The sequence below is a fragment of the Periophthalmus magnuspinnatus genome, chromosome 3 (assembly GCF_009829125.3).
Source record: "Periophthalmus magnuspinnatus isolate fPerMag1 chromosome 3, fPerMag1.2.pri, whole genome shotgun sequence".
Lineage (NCBI taxonomy): Eukaryota > Metazoa > Chordata > Actinopteri > Gobiiformes > Gobiidae > Periophthalmus > Periophthalmus magnuspinnatus.
Window position 1 is genome coordinate 23,029,254 of NC_047128.1, and position 20,557 is coordinate 23,049,810.

Consider the following 20,557-nt stretch of genomic DNA (forward strand, 5'->3'; position numbering starts at 1 on the left):
CAATTCCACATCCCCATTTGACATTGACTAAATACGCAGGGTTATGACATTATGTTTATTGTACTGCGCTGGGAAATCTAATCTAATAATGACTATGTTCGATCCAAATATACAGTCCACAGCAGGGGTGTCCAAACTTTTCTCATTAAGAGCAACATATAAAAACACAGACAAAGCTGAGGGCCAATTGAGGGCCATAGACTGGTCGCCAATACAGTGAATACTTCAAATCTGTGTTATTTTTACAAGTTAGACTGAACCACTAGACCTTTATTCATGTTTACATCCTCAGTGGGACACGTTAAATATTTGATATGGGCTTGTTAAAGTAGATTTTTAGAAATGTACAATAAAAAGTACCATTTAAAGTAATATGGGCCTTTACCTGGAAGTTAAAGGCCAAGAAAAATTGGTCTGAGAGCCGCATTTCGCCCCTGGGCCACAGTTTGGGCATGCCAGCTCTACAATCTTATAAAAATGTCATAGTTTTGGATGTAACGTTCACAATGTATTTAATTAATGTGTAAAGTTATTGCTAGTTCAACCATGAAACAAATCACAACTAGTGTCTTTAGTGTCTTGCCTAAGAGCACAAGGGCAGTATATGGGCACTAATAATGTGGTTCATACAGCCCACCTTCAAGTTAAGTGTGAAAAGGTGTGCTATGTAGTTTTCTGGCACACGCTCCAAAAAAAACACCTTTTACCATGATAAGATGTTATTGTTATGCTTGAAATGTTCCACAGAACGGCTAATAACTTTGCGATCTCCATGGAAACAGGGAGGTGACATCATATTACCAATTAATCTTTGGTAATATAAACTCAAATAAATGCTTCTGTGCATTGATTGCTGGGCCTAACGGTACTGCAAGATGGGTAAATAAATCAATACATTACTACAGTGTATATACTCACAACAGCAATGAAACTAGTATAGGTTTTACTCTTGGAATGTATTGATTAACACGGTTCTTGTAGTGAGAAAGCTACACGTGTGGTCAACCTGAAGGTCTATAGCAGGGGTCACCAACCTTTTTTAACCTGAGAGCTACTTTATGGGCACTGAGTCATACGAAGGGCTACCAGTTTGAGACGCTCTTCTGAAATAACACATTTGCTCAGTTTGCCTTTAGTTATAAATTATTAACAATGATAAATGATAATCATCTATGTGAACACACTAATCACGTTGCAAGACACTGATCACATTAATGATTTCTCAAAATAATTATCAACGATGAGCAAGGAGGGAAACAGATATCAGTATTCAGCACTTTAACTTTACTAATCTTAGTAATTGTTAAATTTCCAGATGACACTTACATCACTACATCTCATAGGAAAAGTGTCCCATTTTCACTATCCATTGACAAACCTTTTTAACAAAACATAAATAATATACATTGCACCATGTTTCATAAAGTTATCAATTATGTAATGTTAAAGAAAAATAAGCTTACATATTTTTAAATAAATTTCGGTTGCGTTGTGTGACTTTGTCGTGGAAAAAGCCTGGTGTTTACCCAAAGCTGCGTTTGTGAGACGTAGTGAAGTGTCCCTCCACATTGTGCCGCTTTGCCGTCGCCACAGTCGCTCCGCAGATGAGATACGCGCAGGTTTCTTTTACAGTCTTAAATCGTTGTGAAAGTGATCTCTTTATTTTCTACCATGTTTTGGAGAAAGAAACTGCATTCAGCGCATCCTCACAGCGCTCGCGAGCGGAGCACTGGTTTTGTCACGCGCACAATACTGACCTTTGAAGTGAGTAGGTCAAAGTTCACCTTAACTTATCTATCTACACTTCACGTATAATGAACATATGTTTAAGATATTGTCATTTTTAAATCTATATAAACGCAAGGGTGATTAAAAAATAGCAACAGAATAAAATTAAATTTTAGATGCAGTGAGTTGTGCTATTTTTAGAACTGGTCTGCGGGCGACTCATGTGGGGCTTGGGGGCGACATGGCGCCCGCGGGCACAGGGTTGGTGACCCCTGGTCTATAGACTTTGTAAAAAGTGCAGCAGGTCATTGGGATGATGAATAACCTCTCGCCCACTGACATTGGTAAGAAATGAAGTACAGCCGCAGCGCCTGGCCTGAACCTGCTCCAACCTGAGTCTCCAGCCAAAGCCATGTCACATATGAGTCAATATTTAATTTACTAAGTACAGATTTGTGCTCTGTTTGACCATTCACTACGTCCTCATGTAATCTTGCATCAGCACAGTTGCGTTGGCTCCCAGGTTGGTCAATCTCTGCTTGGACCGGTCTCTATGTTTTCTGGAATGAGATTTTATGGAGAAGAAGATGGAATCTGGTGGTAACTTGGATGCCAATGGAGAGTGCGATAATTGGCTTGGACGGAGGGCTGAGTTATTTTCAAACTTGCGTAGGGGAACGTTTTTGTACACTGACTTGAATTGAACTGATTATGACATTATTAACACAAGAGTTAGCAACCCAAAATTGGATCCCTTTCGTGCTTGCTCATTGGACATCACTGTCAAAATGTTAAATTACCTGGCAAAAATAAGTTTACTTTGGGAAGATTTGGCTGGTGAAGGAGAATTATGTGTGCATAGATCGATATGGCATTATCGCATTCTGACCACTATGCAGTCCCTTATGCAATAAATTGTGGTAAGCTGTGGATTCTGAAATCTTTCCATTAAAACTTACACTGACATTTTCAGTATTTCATGGCTTGTCCTCTGAAAAGGGAAGCATGTGAGAGAATTATAAGAATATACACTCCTACATACGCCTACATTCGAAAGTCTGGTGCCGTTTCATACATTTTAAGTTGAAGATGAGCATTAGCCTCCAAATGTCGTAAACTATGAGAAATGTGGCTGTTCACGACCACGCTCGAGTAACACCAGACCCTCCTTAAACATTACCAGTTGTGCCACTCTTTTGCACGTAGTTTATTGACATGGCAATTAGCTCTGTCAATAAATACTAACGACCACATAGTAAATATTTCTTGAATCATTAGGTTGGCAGTAATTGACCAAAAATATATCTCGGGCCACAACAGTTTGACCAGGTATTTTTTGTCATCAATCAATCAATCAAACTTTATTTCTATAGCACCTTCCAACAACCAAAGCTGTCCAAAGTGCTGTACAAAACAGACATAATTTAGCATATTTTTATTTTTATTTTTTTTTTACAAAAGGAGCAGGAAGTTAGATATGGGCTCATATTAGGTCTAATTGGCTGCACTGAATGTAAAAATCCATGTTATTATTTGCGGCGTTTTTTTCAAATGAGATAGAGATGAGATGGAATTTTATATCAGTATCACGTGAAGGAAAAAAGAAGAAAAAAGGAGAGGAAAGAAAGGAAAGGAAGGAAAACAAAAAGGGAAGAAAAAAGGAAAAAATAAATAAAAGAGAATGGAGACTCAACCGTGAAACTGAATGTCAAAACTAGTTTTAACTTCATAATTATACTCACTCATTCATTCATTCATTTTACCTGCTCAATAATAATAAAACATTAGCTTATTGGAATGTTTTCGAAATCTTCTGAATAAAAAATGAATAGGATCAAAATTGTGCACGTCAAAACCTCATGGGCCCACTGTGTGTTTTTAAAGACCGTACATCTTAACCTGCTGTTTAAATTCACACTCTGTAAATTATCAGGACTAAAAAGAAAATCTGTTAGCGTTATGCGTTAACATCGGCGGTGCTGCTTTGACCTTTTCTACAAAGTCATCCGACACCCACGCATTATGAAGGACAAGTATCAAGCTATGGACAGGACAGACGTCTAATTTAAATGCGTCTTCTTTTCATGCCAAGTCTGAAGTAGTTTGACATTATTCTGACATTTTCAACGCGGTCAGACGCCCTCGTGCACTGTAAAGACCAACGATCAATCCACAATATTCAAAACTTAGTAAGTGTTGTTTAAAAAAAAGCTACAGCAACAAGTGATTCAACTTTCATAAGGACAGAAGTCTTGTAAATGTGTAGTCTTTTGATGTCGACTTTGAAGTTGGTAACAATGGCCAGGATGAAGGCGAGCACTAAGCTAACCCCGGAGGAGTTGGTACAGCGGGGTTAGCCTCCTCTCCTCCTCCTCTTCCTCGTGCACCTGTGGAGGGCACCCCGCTGAGCCAATGTTGATTGTTTTGCTTGCTTTTGGTAAAATATTCAATTAAATCCATGTTTGAATCCATTAACTCAAATTAGATTTTTATTTTTTTTTCCAAGACGCACCTGGCAATATCTCAAGACACACTACTATTCCTTGGCTCAGTGGTCTAGAGAAACTTAAAAAACATAGGGAAAAATTACCCACCTGGATTGGATACTGGATATCTGATATTTTATTTGTGTTTTTCTATAGAATTTACCATGTACATAAACCGTGCATGAGAACTGAGTTGAGTTTTTCCTTGCCGAGAAGGAAGGGGGCGCTCTGGGACAGTTTTAACCCTTTGCTTGTTTTCTGTTGACTAATTTGCTTATCCAATGCATGTTCCATTGTTGATTTTCTAACTTTCTGCTGGTTAACTCAATCATCATGTTCATGTTACAGAAATAAGACTCCTTTCGCAGGCTCTGATGAACGTTGAAGCAAAGACAAGAGTTTATTTCTTGCAAGAAATAGGTCCGACAGCATCTCTCCGTAATGCCAGACCCTGAATAATGGAAATCAGCAGGTTTATATAGTTTGAGATGAACCAGAGGACATACTTTTCAAAGTAAAGATGTGACTCTCCTACTGAGGTGTGGTCAGACGAGCTCCTGGAGGCGTTCATGAGCTGGATCACCTCAGGATGTAACATGTGGAGTCAAAACAATACAAGGTGTGATACGTTTTAAAGAAGAGAGATCTCAAAGCCAACTGTTTGGTCTGATTGCATCTATTAGCACGTACATTATCAATAGTAATATACGTGCTCATATCTTGACAAGATTAGCAACCAAAAGGGAACAAAAGGGTTTACACGAAAAGTTTTCTAAGACTGTCTTTGACGACCAAAGCAAATGAGTTTTATTTGCAAGACCACGTGATTTCGAAAAGGTAAAATAATCCCACAATATTTTAAATTCCTTTACATTACTTTACCCCAAGAGGCATCGCTATAAAAAACCCAAAAAAACTGTCATATTCCAACAACAACGCAAGTCAAACTTCTACCAAACCTGAATGACTCGAGCACTTTTTACCACCTCCTCTTGACATCAGCCGTCAGCCTAATCACGCGACCAGGTTATTTCTATTCCCAAATCAACACTCATCACTGCGCGCTCTGTTTAGTATCACATTGTGTAGAGGTAATAGTCTGTAAAGCCTAAAGAGACAGCGTGTTTGTTAGCAAGACCCCTACGCGTTTAAATCTCAGGTGATAATACGTGTTATGTGTTACAGGTGTAGAGGCGTGCTACCAACTCCGCAAACTCCTGCAAACTGAAGCAACTATTTTGATACACCCGAAAGTTTTGAAGTAGATTGCTAATTTATATGTCAAATTACCCATCTACTTCAAAACTTTCAGACTGGAGTGTTAAAGAGGGTTGATATTTTAGAAGGCAGCACTTGTCCCAAGGTTAGACGAGTATGGAAATTGCATCAGCGCTCCTATTAGAGTTGCGTTAGTTCCCCCGTGTTAATGTACTTTGACAGATGCGTGTGATAAAGGCGTATCCAAAACAGTTGTGATTACCAATTTCCTCACTTTAGAGATGTGCGGAGGGGAGAGATCTGAGCGTAACGTGGAGTCGAGAGTGTGAAGCAGTCAATTGATGTTGATTTCACAGGTATGGAGAAACCAAACCTGACCATGATTCTGATACTAGAGTCTCACGTTTAGGTATTTAGTTTAAAGGAGATATATTGTGCGTACGTGACTTTTTACAGCTTCTAATCATGTCATAATTGTTTTTCCTTTTCGTTTACCCACTTGAAATTGTATTTAAAGTGATCCACGCATGTTTGAGTAATGCATTTTCCTGTTTTCAAGATGACTTTGCGCCGATCTTCCTCCATTTTCACCGCTACCAGTGCACGTTTACCTTCTTCTTACTCCAATTTTACTTTCTTAATCAGTGATACATGTAGGATTCAGCAGCGTCGTGCAGACATTGTGGCATAAATGGAAAAAAACTAAATAAAAATCAGCTGCTTGGTCGTGTGATCGGTGGTTATCTGTTGGAGGGGCCTACAGCTTCTGTATTTTATTTCGATGATGTTTAAGGCGATGCATCGTAAAGGGACAGGCGGGAATCGGCTTCTAATACCTCATTGGGATCTGCAATTTTCCAACCTGGATGTCAGCAGATTCTTTTATGACGTTGTTTTAGATCAATATTGTGTTTTAAAATGCGACATAATGATCCATGGGTGTCATAGATTATAGCTATATAGGGGACAGACGCACAATATGTCTTCTTTAAGTTTAAATCAACTCAGCAAGCGTGATGCAGAAAAAAATAAGAGAAAAAAATATTTATTTTAAATTTATTTTAATTATTAGCAAGCAAGACGTGTAGACTGGTGCTATTGGGGGTGGTCTACTGGTAAAGTGGTTGGATTTGGGTTAGGGTTAGATTCCCAAACCAGCTGGTGTAGCCTTTCTTTTTTGCATTTTATTCCTGTGCATCAAATACTTTTTAACATTGATAGATACTGCACAGTTTTTATTGGAGGTTGCATACTTTCTCGCATGTGTAAGTGGTGAACTAGTGGCTGTTCTTTTAAATTATTTCCAAGAAAATGTAGGTTGAGGTTGTTTTTCATGGTTACTTTTATGAATAGTCATTCATAACACACATTATTATATCTTTATTTTGTTTTGTGCAGCCAATCACTTGTCTCTCCCATGCAGTCCTTGTAGCTGAGTGGGTCTCGGAGTAAGTGCAGTCTGAGAGCTCACCTTGTAACAGAGATGTTGCCGTGGTGACCGTCTCGGGGACTCCATCTTTGCTGTAAATGGACTGGAGGAACTCTGGCACACAGTCGTTTTCATCCACAATGACCACGCGCACCTGAGGGACACAGCGACACAGGCAAGAGTCAGAGGAGGAGTGGAAGGAGACGACATGAAAACAGCGCAGTGTCGGTCCAGCAATCATTCAGTTTATTAAATTCATAATAGTATCGGGTTAAGTGGGTTTTGTATGAATAAAATAAACATCCATACATTAAACTCAACTCACTTTTTTTTTTTTTTCAATACAAAACAGTGAAGGCATAACAAGCATGAAATAATACACATAAAATAGGGTCATGAAAAAAATAAATAAATACAAATAAATAAATAGCTTAATAAAAGTAAGCACACAGATTATTTATTTTATTTATTTATTTATTTATATATTTTTTTTTTTATGTGTTGCCCCAGTACAGATATATCATATAAACAGCTCCCAGTTGCCATAAGTCTTCTATGTACTGTCTGTCTCTAATTAGAAAGCATTTTATTGTCTGATTATCCTGAAGTGCACGGTTAGCATGTTGGTTGTCAGCATTACACTGACAACAAAACTCCACTCTTTTCTCTGAGAGTTGCGAAATGTGCTTATAAACTCATCGTGGTGAGTAATTAGGATGCTGTGAAGACATAAGGTAAGAGAGTAATAACTTTGGCACTGCAAATCATTTAAAACAAACACAAAATATGATCCAACTTGTAACGCTTTTGAGTTTACCCTGCTCTTTCCACTCAATACTTTTTGTCTGTATTTCTCTTTTTGTTGATTATGTGTGGATGGCCCTTCGAGACTTGAGTCTATTTCCACATATAATATCACTGAACCGCACAGCCTACGTCCATTCACCAATCTATGTGTGTTTATCAGCTCAAATATTCAATACAGCCCAAACAAAAGTATTTCAACAACAGCTTATTTGGGGAAACTGTCCATCTTTTCTTTGCAAACGATTTGGCTGCAGGTGCTGTAAATCCTTGCTGTTTTGTTTTCAACTATGAGTGGACTATACAGCCTAAAGTACTGCACAAGGAGTACCAGATAATCAACCATCATAGCCCCAAGGTAAGACCTGCAATCTTACATAGTACAGTGCACGTTTTCTGCGGCTCACGTGTGCTGGATGTGAGTGAGCAGAAGTGCATAGAGGGATAATTATGTAGAAATTAAAAGCTATGGCATCACACTGTTCTGCATATAGAAGATATAACTCCACAGCTAACAGTGAAGATTGGAGTGTAAGATGAAAGGCGCAGCATGACAGTTTATATGTGATATATATATGCTTCTTTTCCAATTTGCTGTTTTGTAAAATTAGAATATTGATTGGAAAGGAGTGGGTGGGCTTCCTCCGGGCACTCCAGTTTACCCCATCGACGCAAAACATAAACAGTAAGTAAAATCCTCCAGTTATGATAGTCATGATCAAGTCAATGGTTGCTGTATGCTCCATGTCGCTTCAGAATTTCTCTATGGGAACTAAAGTGAACGATACATTATTTTAGATTAAAATATATATTGTCTATACTTCTTTCTCTTATTCTTTATTTTTAAAAAGTTATCATTTCAACTTTTTAATTTTAATTTAAAGTTTGGCTTTAACTTTATTACTCCATGGAGTCGTGCAGGTGCCCGTCTTCAGAAGTCTTGCACGGTGCTGCTTTAAATAAGGTACTGCTCGGTAACATAGGAGAGGCGAGACATTCCTTTTGTCATGGAAATATGTGCAATTACTCATAATACAATATAAAGGAACAATATACCTGCCAGACAGAGAAAAAAGTTACCAACCAGATGGAAAAGACAAGACCAGACTATTCACCTGTGTGTTATGCACTTTTCTATAACATTTCATAAGTGCTACAAAAATGGTCAACGTCGTTTTATTCTGTGTTGACTGATAGTTAACCACTCTGAACAAAAATGTCACTTTTAACTGCACTATGTGACTTTTTAGGTGGATGGAATTTTTGAGCAGTAAAAACCTCCATTTGAATAAAAAAGCTGAATGCCTTACTGTGAAATATTCTGAGCAAATATATATCATTTTTATGGAGACAAGTAGAAATGTTAAAATCAACAATTCAGAAATATATAAAATCAGATTATGCAATATTTCTTTTAAGTTTGGCGAACAGCTTTCAGGATTATGTTGCCTCAAACCGAAAGTTAATTTGTTTAATTGATTATAAAACATTTTGGGATAAGATGCTGCACAAGTTGTAAAGATATTATAAAATATCATAGAGTCAAAAGGAGACAGCGGTTTGCATTTAATTATAAAGAGTTTTTATTGTTCGTAAAGAAGGAAATACGTGCTGGTGCATGAAATTTGTTATTTGCATTAATGTAACTATGACCTATATGATGAGAAACACTCAGTGAATAATTAATGTGCTATAAATGCAAAAGATAAGTGAGGAGTAATTTTGGACCTCTGTAATCTATTGAACTCTTTTTCACATTTTTAAGACAGCAAAAATCAGGTAAAGTGCCTTTTTTCTTGATTCCTCTTCAGCTGCGACTATAAAGAAAACACAGAAGTGAATATTTCATTGCATTTCCTCAAACTACCATAGTTCAACTTGTTCAATCCACACAAGCCTGTGCACATTCTAAATCTGGGATTATTACTTCCAACAGCATCCGGAATTGGTTTCCTTTTGGTTCAGAGTCCATATCATCTGTGACTAACCCAAATTAACCCAATCCCAACCCAGAGAGAGAAAGTTCCCATCCCTCACCTCATCCCAGCCAGAACCCTGACCTGATTTTGTCGCATTATTCCACTTCTTACAGAGGTGGCTGCTGCAATGAGCTCGCTCTCAGTAGGTCAGTGCGGAATGCAATGTTGTGCACTTTTCCTCTGCCCCGAGCGAAGAAACTGGAGTGAGCAGAAATGATTTTTGTATGCTCCTCCATGTATGTACTCCATGTGTGTATGTGCTGCTCAGTTCATTAGGGACATGGCCGCAAACACAGCATCTTCTAGCACACGCAGATGTTGACTTCTCTGCATGCAGGCGAGATAAATGGCTGACGAGAGAACCACTCCAACCCCAGTGAAAACCACCAGAATTAAAGGTGATGTACCGGGGTTTTACTGTCTTCATAGAGGGAAAAACATAACTAAATTTAAATAGTCCTGCAAAGTTATCCTTCCTTCACTTATAGCAAAAGAGAAATAAAATCTGTGAACTGGGCAAAAACGTTGCAGTGTCCACATAATTTAATCAGAACTGGAGAAGTGGCTTCGATGAGCAGTGAAATGTCGTCACTCCTACAATGTTTTTGCCCAGTTCACAGATTTTATTTCTCTTTTACGATGGATCAGACTTGGACGACTGAGGGATTGTACAATTATTCACCGTGATTAGTTTATAAGTGCGTTCCACAATTATCAGAGGAAAGAGTGGACTTGTGGTGTTACGGTGATGCAACTTGCATGCTAACAGTGCACTTCTGGATTCTCAGAGGATGAAATCACTTTATAATTAGATGCAGACAACACAGAGCGGTCGGTCTCATTTCTACCTTAAGAGCAGTGTCTACAATATGTCTGTACTGGGGTAAAACCAAATTTACTCAAGTACACAAATAAAAAATAAATAAATAAAATAAAATATTTTTTTTTTATAAAAATCAGGTACAGCCACTTTAATAAAACATTAGCACATTCCTACTAAAGTGCAAATGACAAATTCACTAAAATGAAGCTTTACCATAACTTATAAAATCATCCAGGTGAATAATTGCTGAGAATTCATAAAGAATAACTTTGGACCAGTGCAAACAGTTTAAAATGAACTAGTTTTGTTTTTCAAGTTTTTAAGACAAAAAATCAGGTTCAATGCTTTTAATTCCTTCAAACACGGGGCAAAGCTCATCTAATTTACACAGTAGCTCTTTCTGATCTATGTTATAATGTTGTTTCCTCATCTGAAACATACCTGGAGTTTTTTGACATTACCATTTTGACAGCATTGTAACTTTACTAAAAGCTCACATGGGTCAGTTTTATATAATTTAAGCCCTTTAACTTTTTTCCCATGTAAAGTATGAAAAGTATATCCCACCAAACAAATGCATGCAGACCACGGCTGGCACGAGAACCGCTCTGACCCCAGTCCCACGTCCAGCTCTGGATAAACATGGCAGAACACACAGCGGAGTGTAAATACCAGCGGCATTAAGTCCTGCGAGGTAAGATGAAATTCTGTAATAACACTTAATCCTTTCGCAAAGATCACCCTCGATGCATTGGACAACAAATAAAAGTGGACCATGTCAAGTCCCCGAGGTGATTTGTGTGGACTTTTCTAGCGGCTTTCAATCAATGTAAGTACGCCTGCTTGCGTGGTTGTGTGTGTTTGTGTGCCCCTTCTGAATGCACACTGACAGCAAATATGACAGCTTAGCAGGGGATGTGAATTTACAGTGTTTTTGAACATGGTCAAAGTGAAGGGGCTAAACCAGGGCTGTTTTTACATTTGTCAGAGCCATGTGCAGTTTCTTCTTTGGGTGGGGTCTTACCTTAAATACAATTTAAATATAAATACAAACTTAAATTCAAGATTTTATTTTTAAAATGTACTTTATTTTTCTTAATTTGACAGTTTTGGTGGAGTTTATCATTTTACTTCCTGGTTAGACATGAGCAGCAGGTGCCCTGACTGCAGTCTGGTCAATGTGCTGTAGGTGGGATTTTGTCCTTGATCACCTTGATCTTGTCAGTGAAAAACCTAAGAAATTCCTTATGGTCTGCTTTGCAAAATAAAGGTACAGCAGCACATACAATAGAATTGATATTGTCAATCAACACTTTGGAGGTTTTCTGATTCAATGTTCTATTTCTGTCTGCTGACAGCAATAGTCAGCTCTGGCATTATTCATCTTTTTATTAAATGAGGAAATAAGATCCCTGAGATGTAACATATGGGCCTGAGATTGGTAGAGTTACACTGGCGCTCAGTTTTATAAGTCTCTTTAGATTTTGGATACCTTTATTCAGTCAAGGGAATTTGTTGTTGATTTTTTTTCCCCCCCAAAATGTAATATACACAGTGACTGTTAAAGCAATGAATTAAACTGTTCACATCAAGACAACCCATAAACAAATGAGGATCAAACGTATCAGAAAATTTCTCAGCTGTGTTAACAGTGATGATGTGCCTCTGTGACCTTAAGTCTACAGTCACAAGATTAGGAGTAAAGTTCAGATCAAACAAAACACATCTATGATCACTCATGTGGACATCCTCCACACACAGGTAAGCAAGACCCAGGCCCAGTGAAAAACAAGTCTAGAGTGTGTTCTTTTGGTGAGTGGGATCAGAGACATGTTGCTCAAAATTAAAAGTTTCAGTCAATGTTAAAAGTTTCATTGCTGGGCAAGATGAGCTGTCGCCAGCATGAATATTAAAATCTCCAAGGATTAGGACATTTTCCAGCTTTATTACAGAAGATAAAAAGTCACTAAAGTCATTTAAAAAGACAGCTGCAGGGCCAGGGGGGCCATAAACCAAAAGACAATAAAATGAATTAGAAGAACCAACCTTGGTCATCTGTGATTCAAAGGAGAAGAACATTTAGGAGTTCATCACTTTGCAAGTGTAACTGTCCTGTAGACAACAACAAGACCTCCACCGTGACATCAGAGTAACCAGCTGGACGAGGTCAATTAAATGAATGAACTCTGCTTCACAGATTTTGTCTGGTAAAACCTAATGCGATGTGCAGTAGTTTCATTAGTGGGATGCAGCTGATTGTGTTGCAATATCACTCTGAAGGGGAAGTGACTTAGCGTGGAGAGCAAAGGAACGGGCGACACAGAGCATCAAAAACAAAAGTGAAACTTATAACATGTTAATAATGTAAATATAGAATTTTTAAATCAATAAAAGGTAGCATGATGATTGCAATTATGTGCTAACACTTACTACCCCACAGAAGTAAAATACCTCCTCTTTAACATACTAAGGCTAAGCAAAAGACATTCAGTCAGTAGTCAGGAAATACCATTGAGGTGAAAGACATTTTAAACCGTGATAAGTTTGAAAATGTTCACGGCGACAAATGCGCACTCACACTCACTTGGGAGCCAACCGTAGGAGAAGTCCCGGGCTGGTTAGGTAACTAATGGTGCCTATGAGCTATCAGTTCTGGAGGTGGAGGGGGGCTATGGAAACTAGCTGCGAATTAAAGTCATGCTCACTGACTCTGGTCCACACAATTACACCAGACTAGTTCTCTGTTCGGGCAGACGCAGATGGATAGGTGAAAAGCAGAAGGATTCTGAAGTAAAAACTGATAGGTGAAGGGAAAATAGTATTCCTTTGCAATGGGAGCTTTTAAAGGCATGACACGCTTCACTGGTGCTGTGCCTATAGTGAGCAAAGACCCAAGCCAGATTGATATTAGCCTTTGAATTCCATTCTGCACTTTCTACAATTGCATAATCTGTATTCCCCAAGCTATTGAGCAGTGAATTACCTAAAAGGGTGGCTCAGCAAGTCTGCACTTTGTCAATAAAGTAAAGGTTTGGGAAAACAGACAGGGGAAGGAGCAGAGGTCTTCAGTTGGGTTTGGAAATTATAAAACGTAAATCAATATCAGTGCGTCTACAGGATGTTTTGTGAGGGTGTGCAGAGTCAAGTGGGTGACAGACGCTCCACACTATCAGGCACACGAAAAACTTAAGGTCCTGTTTGCGTAACCAGTGTCAGAAACAGATTTTACAGCTCAACTATGACTAAAACTAGTCCTGAGTAAAAAGCATCATGTTAGATCACTGCGAACTGTTGTGCTCCTCTGTGCACAAAAGGAGCACAACAGTGACTTTTTCCAATTTCAATGGGAAAAGATCGTGCTGGTTACATGAACTTCTCTGTGGTAAACCAATAAAGGAATAACACAGGCAGGTCAAACACAACACAACTCCCTTACAGGTGGATTATAGATCTGTGGGCTGGCGAGGTATCTGCTAAGAAAAAAATATGCACACCCCTATAGGTTCCACTGACAAATATAAAAAAAAATCCAAGCATAGTCTATACAATCTAACGCTTTTTTCAGGCTGCACTAGGACAGTTTAATGACTGGCTGCAGGTGCTGAGGTTTAGGTAGTGACAATTTGATGACTTATATGAGGCTCATTCTGCTTTCTGATTGGATAATTGTCCCAAGGAACAAAAATCAACAACAAAACAACAAGTCTAAAGTATAAATCAGCATTAGAAGTGTTATATTTCAGCATTTCTACCTTATATCTTTGGACACAGTTAGATACAGTCATGAAATGTGAAATCTAAACGTTACATAGCGTTCCCTTAAGAGAAACGGACAACAATGCAGTATATTGTGAGTAATAAAGAGAATGGAACGGAAAAGACGTTATATCATGGTTAAATTTGATCCATTTTTGTCTATAGGTGGATCCATGTTTATTATTGCAATTTCAATGGGAAAATATTGTGCTGGCTACATACAATTGTCCATAGCAAACCAATAGAGGAATAGCACAGGCAGGTCAAACCCAGCTCCCTTACAGGTGGATTATAGATCTGTTTGCTGCCCAGGTGTGTGCTGAGAATGCCCTGGATGGCCCCAAAATAATAGCTTTATAATGTATTATTTATAGCAGTGTGTACAGCAATAGGAGAGTTCTTATTGAAAACATACATCTTTGGAGCTGGAGCATTGTGGCAGTGGGACTCATGTCTTTCCAATTGTATGTGTGCTTTGTCTGCGCTGTACAGAACATAAGCCGGACTAGTGCAGGGAGGCCAGAGCTGTCAGCTGTGTTTTAGGGGGAGAGAAAACAAAAGAATAAAATATAGGTTGGAGTGGAAGCCTCTCCTGTGTTTCAGACGAAAGTAAAAGCCTGAAGAAACATATTACTCTTTATAAACATTTAAAGCCACAGTGTGTAACATTTTAGCCAAAAAATGTCTTGCATCTCCACAAACCTGACACTTATTTGGTATGCTTGTCTTCATGAAAACGTTTAACTTTAATCTTCCATAATAAATTATAAAGCTTATCTATCTCCATGGAGAATGTTCAGCCTCTTTTCCCCTGGCATGGTTTGGTTAAAGCCGCCTTGGAGCGTGAGTCTTTGGTGCGGGTCCCACCAGCTGAGCTGCATTTCCATGCTCCAGACATGGCTCCAGGTCCAGGGCTCTGACAGCCACTGACATCACCCAAACATTACAAATGCTTTCTTAATAAATACATTCAAAATTGTATTTGAATTATACTTCTAATTATAAGGCCAATTTTAGTAATTCACAAAGAGATGCTTAGTTTGTGGCACTGTGAGACGTGGCTGAAGACGTGTGGCATTAACACTTCTACAACATGTTTTAGGTTCGTACGTAATGCAGTGGGTTTGGCTCATGTTAGATACGTCACATACTGGAAATATTATATTTTCAATCTTTATATTCGAGTGCATCGATAAGGTTGCAGAAATTCTCCACTTATTGGCTCAACATTTAGGTTGTTATAAGTGGAAATACAGGATCAAGTGAGCATTTGGTGAGACATTATTTTCTGTTTATATTTGTTTTTTGTTGTTGTGAGTCTGTTCTGACTGTTCTGCCCAATCATCTTGTTTCTTGTGTATTCACAACTTGGCTAAAGCGATCTGTACCGCACTATCCCCTCTCTGCTGTACCGCACTAGCCCCTCTCTGTCCCCGTGCTTTGGACCCTTGAACAAGGTGGTACAGTTCATTATAGACACTGAAGACACTCGTGGCCCGGACCAACCTGCTTCAAAGAGAATCAGTGGAAATGAGGTGTTCGGGTTTGGTTTTAACTTTCTATTCCCATGGAATCACACAGGTGATGTGCAATCTCCAAAAAGTTACATACTACTGCTTTAATACAGCACCAATTCAACTGGAAAAAAAATAATAATCTATTGTGCGTATGTCTTTATTTCATCCATTCATGTCACCCTCACAGTTTGTTTGTTTTTTTTGTATTGAACTGTTTACAGTCTGTGAGCTGTACATGATCTGTGCTTAGAGTGTTCACCCTTTTACCCAAAGCTTTGACTCCAGCTCTGACCAGTACATGTTGGTATTGTGTCATTGGACAAGACACCTTCCCTATATATGGATGTGTGCACGTGTGGTGGACAAAGGGGTGAAAAAAAGTGTAAAAGTCCATCCTAAAAATCAACACATTTTTTCCCAGTTTATTTATCTACATTGTCCCATGATGTAGATGAATTTTACATGATACATTTTACATAGCAGTTTCTCTGGCAATAACCAATGTTGAATCCAATACTTTTGTCTAATCAGGCACATTGCTAGTAAAAAATATGGAAAACCAACTGCCTGACACTATCCAGACACTTGATTCTCTGTCATGGTGCACATTCCAGTTACAAAAAAGTAAACAGTAGGTCGGGATTAGAGAACTTTAAGGAAACAACTGCATTACACTATTCCACACAGCTATTTCTGTGCCACAGTGTAATATCACATCATGAATCAGTGCTAGTGCAGCCTCTGCAGCTCAGTGAGTGAATTCTGGAGGTTCTTAGCTTCCACATGAGGCAAGGTTTGTCCATACAGCAAATGAGGAAAAACTTGTATACATCTTCAATATGCAGGTTAAGGCACTGACAAGCAAGGTCTCAGTTGTGTTAACTTTTTTTTTTTTTTAAGAAGACCTATTGTGCTTGTGTCTGCTATAGTTATAATCTATGACACCAGTGAATCATTGTTATAATTTACATCACGCCATGATGTAGATGAATACATACACACAGCTGTTTTAAATGAAATTGCTGAAAGAATTGGAAAAAAAAGATCAATTTTTATACCCGAATTTTTAGAGGGGTACCATCTCATAGATCAAAAAGACTTTATATTGTTTCTTGAAACACTTACTACTGAATTTTCCAATAAGGAAAAATTGAACTATTCAAAGTCAAGGAATAATCATTGCCAGAAGAAAGATAATTTATTATTTACAAACCAAATCAAAGACAACTGGCTCCACTGTAAGAGAATATGTGATTACCAGGATAATGACATACTCTGTTCTATTATGCATGTGGCTATGTGGCTATACATCTTTCATAATATTAAACGTTTCAACTGTAATTTGATCCATCCCAGCATCAATAATTAAAGACAAAGCCTACACTATACAACACGCACGATACTGTAGTGATACATGCTCTCAGCGCATAGAGATAAAAATACTCTGTGTTGTATTCCCTTTGAAAATCAACAAACCAGATGTTACTCATTTACATTGATCAAAACAGTGTGGATTAAGCATGAAATGGTATATATTTTTGCGTTTACACAGTTGATTAATTTGGCTCATGTAATTCCATTTTCTTTCTTCAATATTCTTAAAGGGCCTGTACCTGGTTTTAATTCATTCTTGTCAAGATAAATGCTGTACACATTACGTACATTATTGTATGGTAAAAGCAGCTAAATAAGGAAAAAAATAACCCATGAATTTTACATATCATTTTCTCTGGCAGAGTCTCTTCTCAATGCAGAGTCAGATATTTTTGTCAAATCAGGCACATTGTTACTAAGAATCATGGGAAACCAACAGCTTGACACTATCCAGACGCTTGATTCTCTGTCATGGTGCACATTCAAGAGTGTCAAAAACATGAACAGTAGGCCAAGATTGGAGAACATTAAGGAAACAACTGCAATACACTATCCCACAACTGTTTCTGTGGCACGGTGCAGTATCACAGTGGCAGAAAGGACTAAGTGGGCGGGGCTAAAAGTAATCATTAAAAAAAACATATTATGAAACACTAAAACTAATCTTGAACCTCCTTCCCTCGAAATCACCTAACACTGGGCACATTGGCCCGTGTTAGGTCGGGGTAGAGACCTTTCAGCGTGTGGAATTTGTCAGTTTCAGAGTTGAAATTCAGTTGGTTTAAAACTAAAAGGACTCTCTCTGATCTGAATCCTCACTACCTAAACCCCAGCCAATCATTAATCGGTGCTAGTGCAGCCCCTGCAGCTCAGTGAGTGAATTCTGGAGGCTCTCAGCTTCTACATGAGGCAAGGTTTGTCCATACAGAGAATGAGAAAAAACATGTATGTGTCTTCAATATGCAGGTTAAGACACTGACAAGTTTATTTGTATAGCACAATTTGTACACAAAGTAATTCAAAGTGCTTTATGGAATAAGAAAGACATTAAAATCACACAAATCAAAACATAAATTATCACAAATAAACATCCTAAAATTATCATTAAAAACAGAAGCCAGGTTTCAGTTTTGTTAACTTTTTTTTAGACCTACTGTGTTTGTGTCTGCCATATAGTTTTAATCTATGACACCCGTGAATCACTATGTTATAATTTGGATATTTTAAGTCAGAATATTCATCTAAAACGACTTGATACAGGAAACAAGCTGACAAACAAGCTGACTTAAGTATTATAGAAAACTGTGGTGTCCAATGGGAGCTGACGTCGCTGTAAACATCATCACAACAAAGAGATATTTACCTTTTCTTTTTCATTTGTACCAAAATGACTACGCGATGCTGCCGAATCGTACAAGTATCATGATTAAGAAAATAAAATTGGAGAACGAAGTAAGTACAGAGCAGGAGGCGTATACCGTGTTGATGCAAAATGGCGTCTTGAAAATAAATGATTAAAGATACACGAAACACTCCAAATACAACTTTTCATGCGTAAATGGTGAGAAGGAGCAACTATAACATGGCTAAAAGCTCTGAAAAGTCCACTTTGCATAATAGGTCTACTTTAAAGCAATAAAAGCACAGGCTATACCTTATTGTAAATGACACATCCTTATACGAACATTGCAAATTCCATTCTACAAACCCAAATATAAAATGCAACATTCCCCAATGAATTATCCATATAGAAGGAAATGAGAAAGTTATTTAAAGCCAAACATTAGGAGAACACGGCGTCCTGCTCTCCTGCATAAAGCACTTAGGTGTTGTAGCCGTTCAGTCGCCCATTAACCACTGCATTGTTCCACAGTGGAGGGATGGGTGGTGGTGAGTTCCAGTATACGGTCCCGAGTAGAGGTAAATAGAGGAGCATTAGGCTCCTCTATCCAGGCCTCATCTCAAAGAGCTTCCTCTGTCAACAATAACAGTGGACACTAAAGTATTTTTCATTAAGTGCAGAGTTCAGTGCTGTGAGATAATGTGGAGGCAATAACAGCACAATCAACACAAGTTTGTTCCAGGATTACACAAGGATGAACCTGGAGATGGCTCGGGTAACTTCTAATATTACAGACAAAGTGCTACTACTGTCAATACTGTCATTAATACGAGCACTATTACTACTGCTGCTACTGCTGTTGTTAATAGTACTACTGCTGCTACTACTGCTGATGTCGTTAATACTACTCTTACTAGTACTGCTACTACTACTGCTACTACTGCTGTTGTTAATACTATTGCTGCTGCTACTACTACTGCTGCTGCTGCTACTGCTACTACTATGACTACTCCTACTACTACAACTACTATTACTACTGCTGCTACTGCTGCTGCTACTACTATTGCTACTAACTATTACTACTACTGCTGCTACTACTAATATTGCCATTAATACTTCTACTACTACTATTGCCACTACTGCTACTACTACTACTATTACTTCTGCTGCTACTACTGCTTATATTTCCATTAATACTACTATTATTACTACTGTTGCCACTACTGCTACTACTACTACTACTGCTACTGCTACTACTATTACTACTACAACTACTACTACTACTGCTGCTACTGCTAAGATTGCCATTGACACTACTACTACTACTGCTGCTACTGATACTCTTCCTACTACTGTTTCTACTACTGCTACTACTGCTGCTGCTTCATAAAACAAACTGGGAAAACTAGACAAGATGTTTCACTGCATTTTAGTGAAATGAGTGAGTCTAAGCTGTCAAATGCACTTAAAGTAACTACAGGTTTGAGGAATGTCCCAGTACTACTGCTGTAGTAGAAAATGGAGTGCCAGTCACTGGAGCACAAACCAATTCACACAACTACTGGTTTTTGGAGCAGATTTCACATTTCAGATCAGAAATGGCAGAAATAGTCACATGGAGAGAAGATACAGACTCTGCTCACAGTGATTTCAAGTTGTCCAGACTGGAATACAACCACTATTTCCTGAGACGCAAGAGTCCCTTTCAGTACTATAAATCAGCTTGTGTGATTTCTGTGAATGAATCAAATTGTTACCCAAGTCCGGCAATTACTGTTTTCCATGGAGATGTCACCTCTTTGACTGGAAGGTTCCACAAATGTCATTAAAAAGAAAATGAAAAAATTACAGGTGTTTTTATTGCTCAGAAATACTCCGAAAAACATCAATTCTTAGTGTGAAAAGGGTCACCTCTCCACAGATCTTACCAAACAAGGTAATTAGCCATCATCAAAACAGCCTGGACTCCCTGTACTCAAGACAGTTACAGCAGTCCCAAAGTATTTTAAAAGATCAAGAGTTTGAGCTGCTTTCTTCTGGTCAGAGGTTTTGAATCCCAAAATCTAAAAAAAAAAAAAAAAAAAACTTTAAGAAGAGCTTC

At 38.2% G+C, this 20,557-nt stretch overlaps 1 protein-coding gene across 1 annotated transcript in view; it reads right to left on the bottom strand.

The window, feature by feature from the left end:
* The window catches only part of si:ch211-186j3.6 (neural-cadherin), a 410,843-nt gene that overhangs the window by 239,119 nt on the left and 151,167 nt on the right, over window positions 1–20,557 (bottom strand). The window contains exon 5 of the mRNA XM_033991613.1: window positions 6,904–7,015. Coding sequence (XP_033847504.1) covers window positions 6,904–7,015 — 112 coding nt within the window. The remainder of the gene's footprint in view (window positions 1–6,903; window positions 7,016–20,557) is intronic.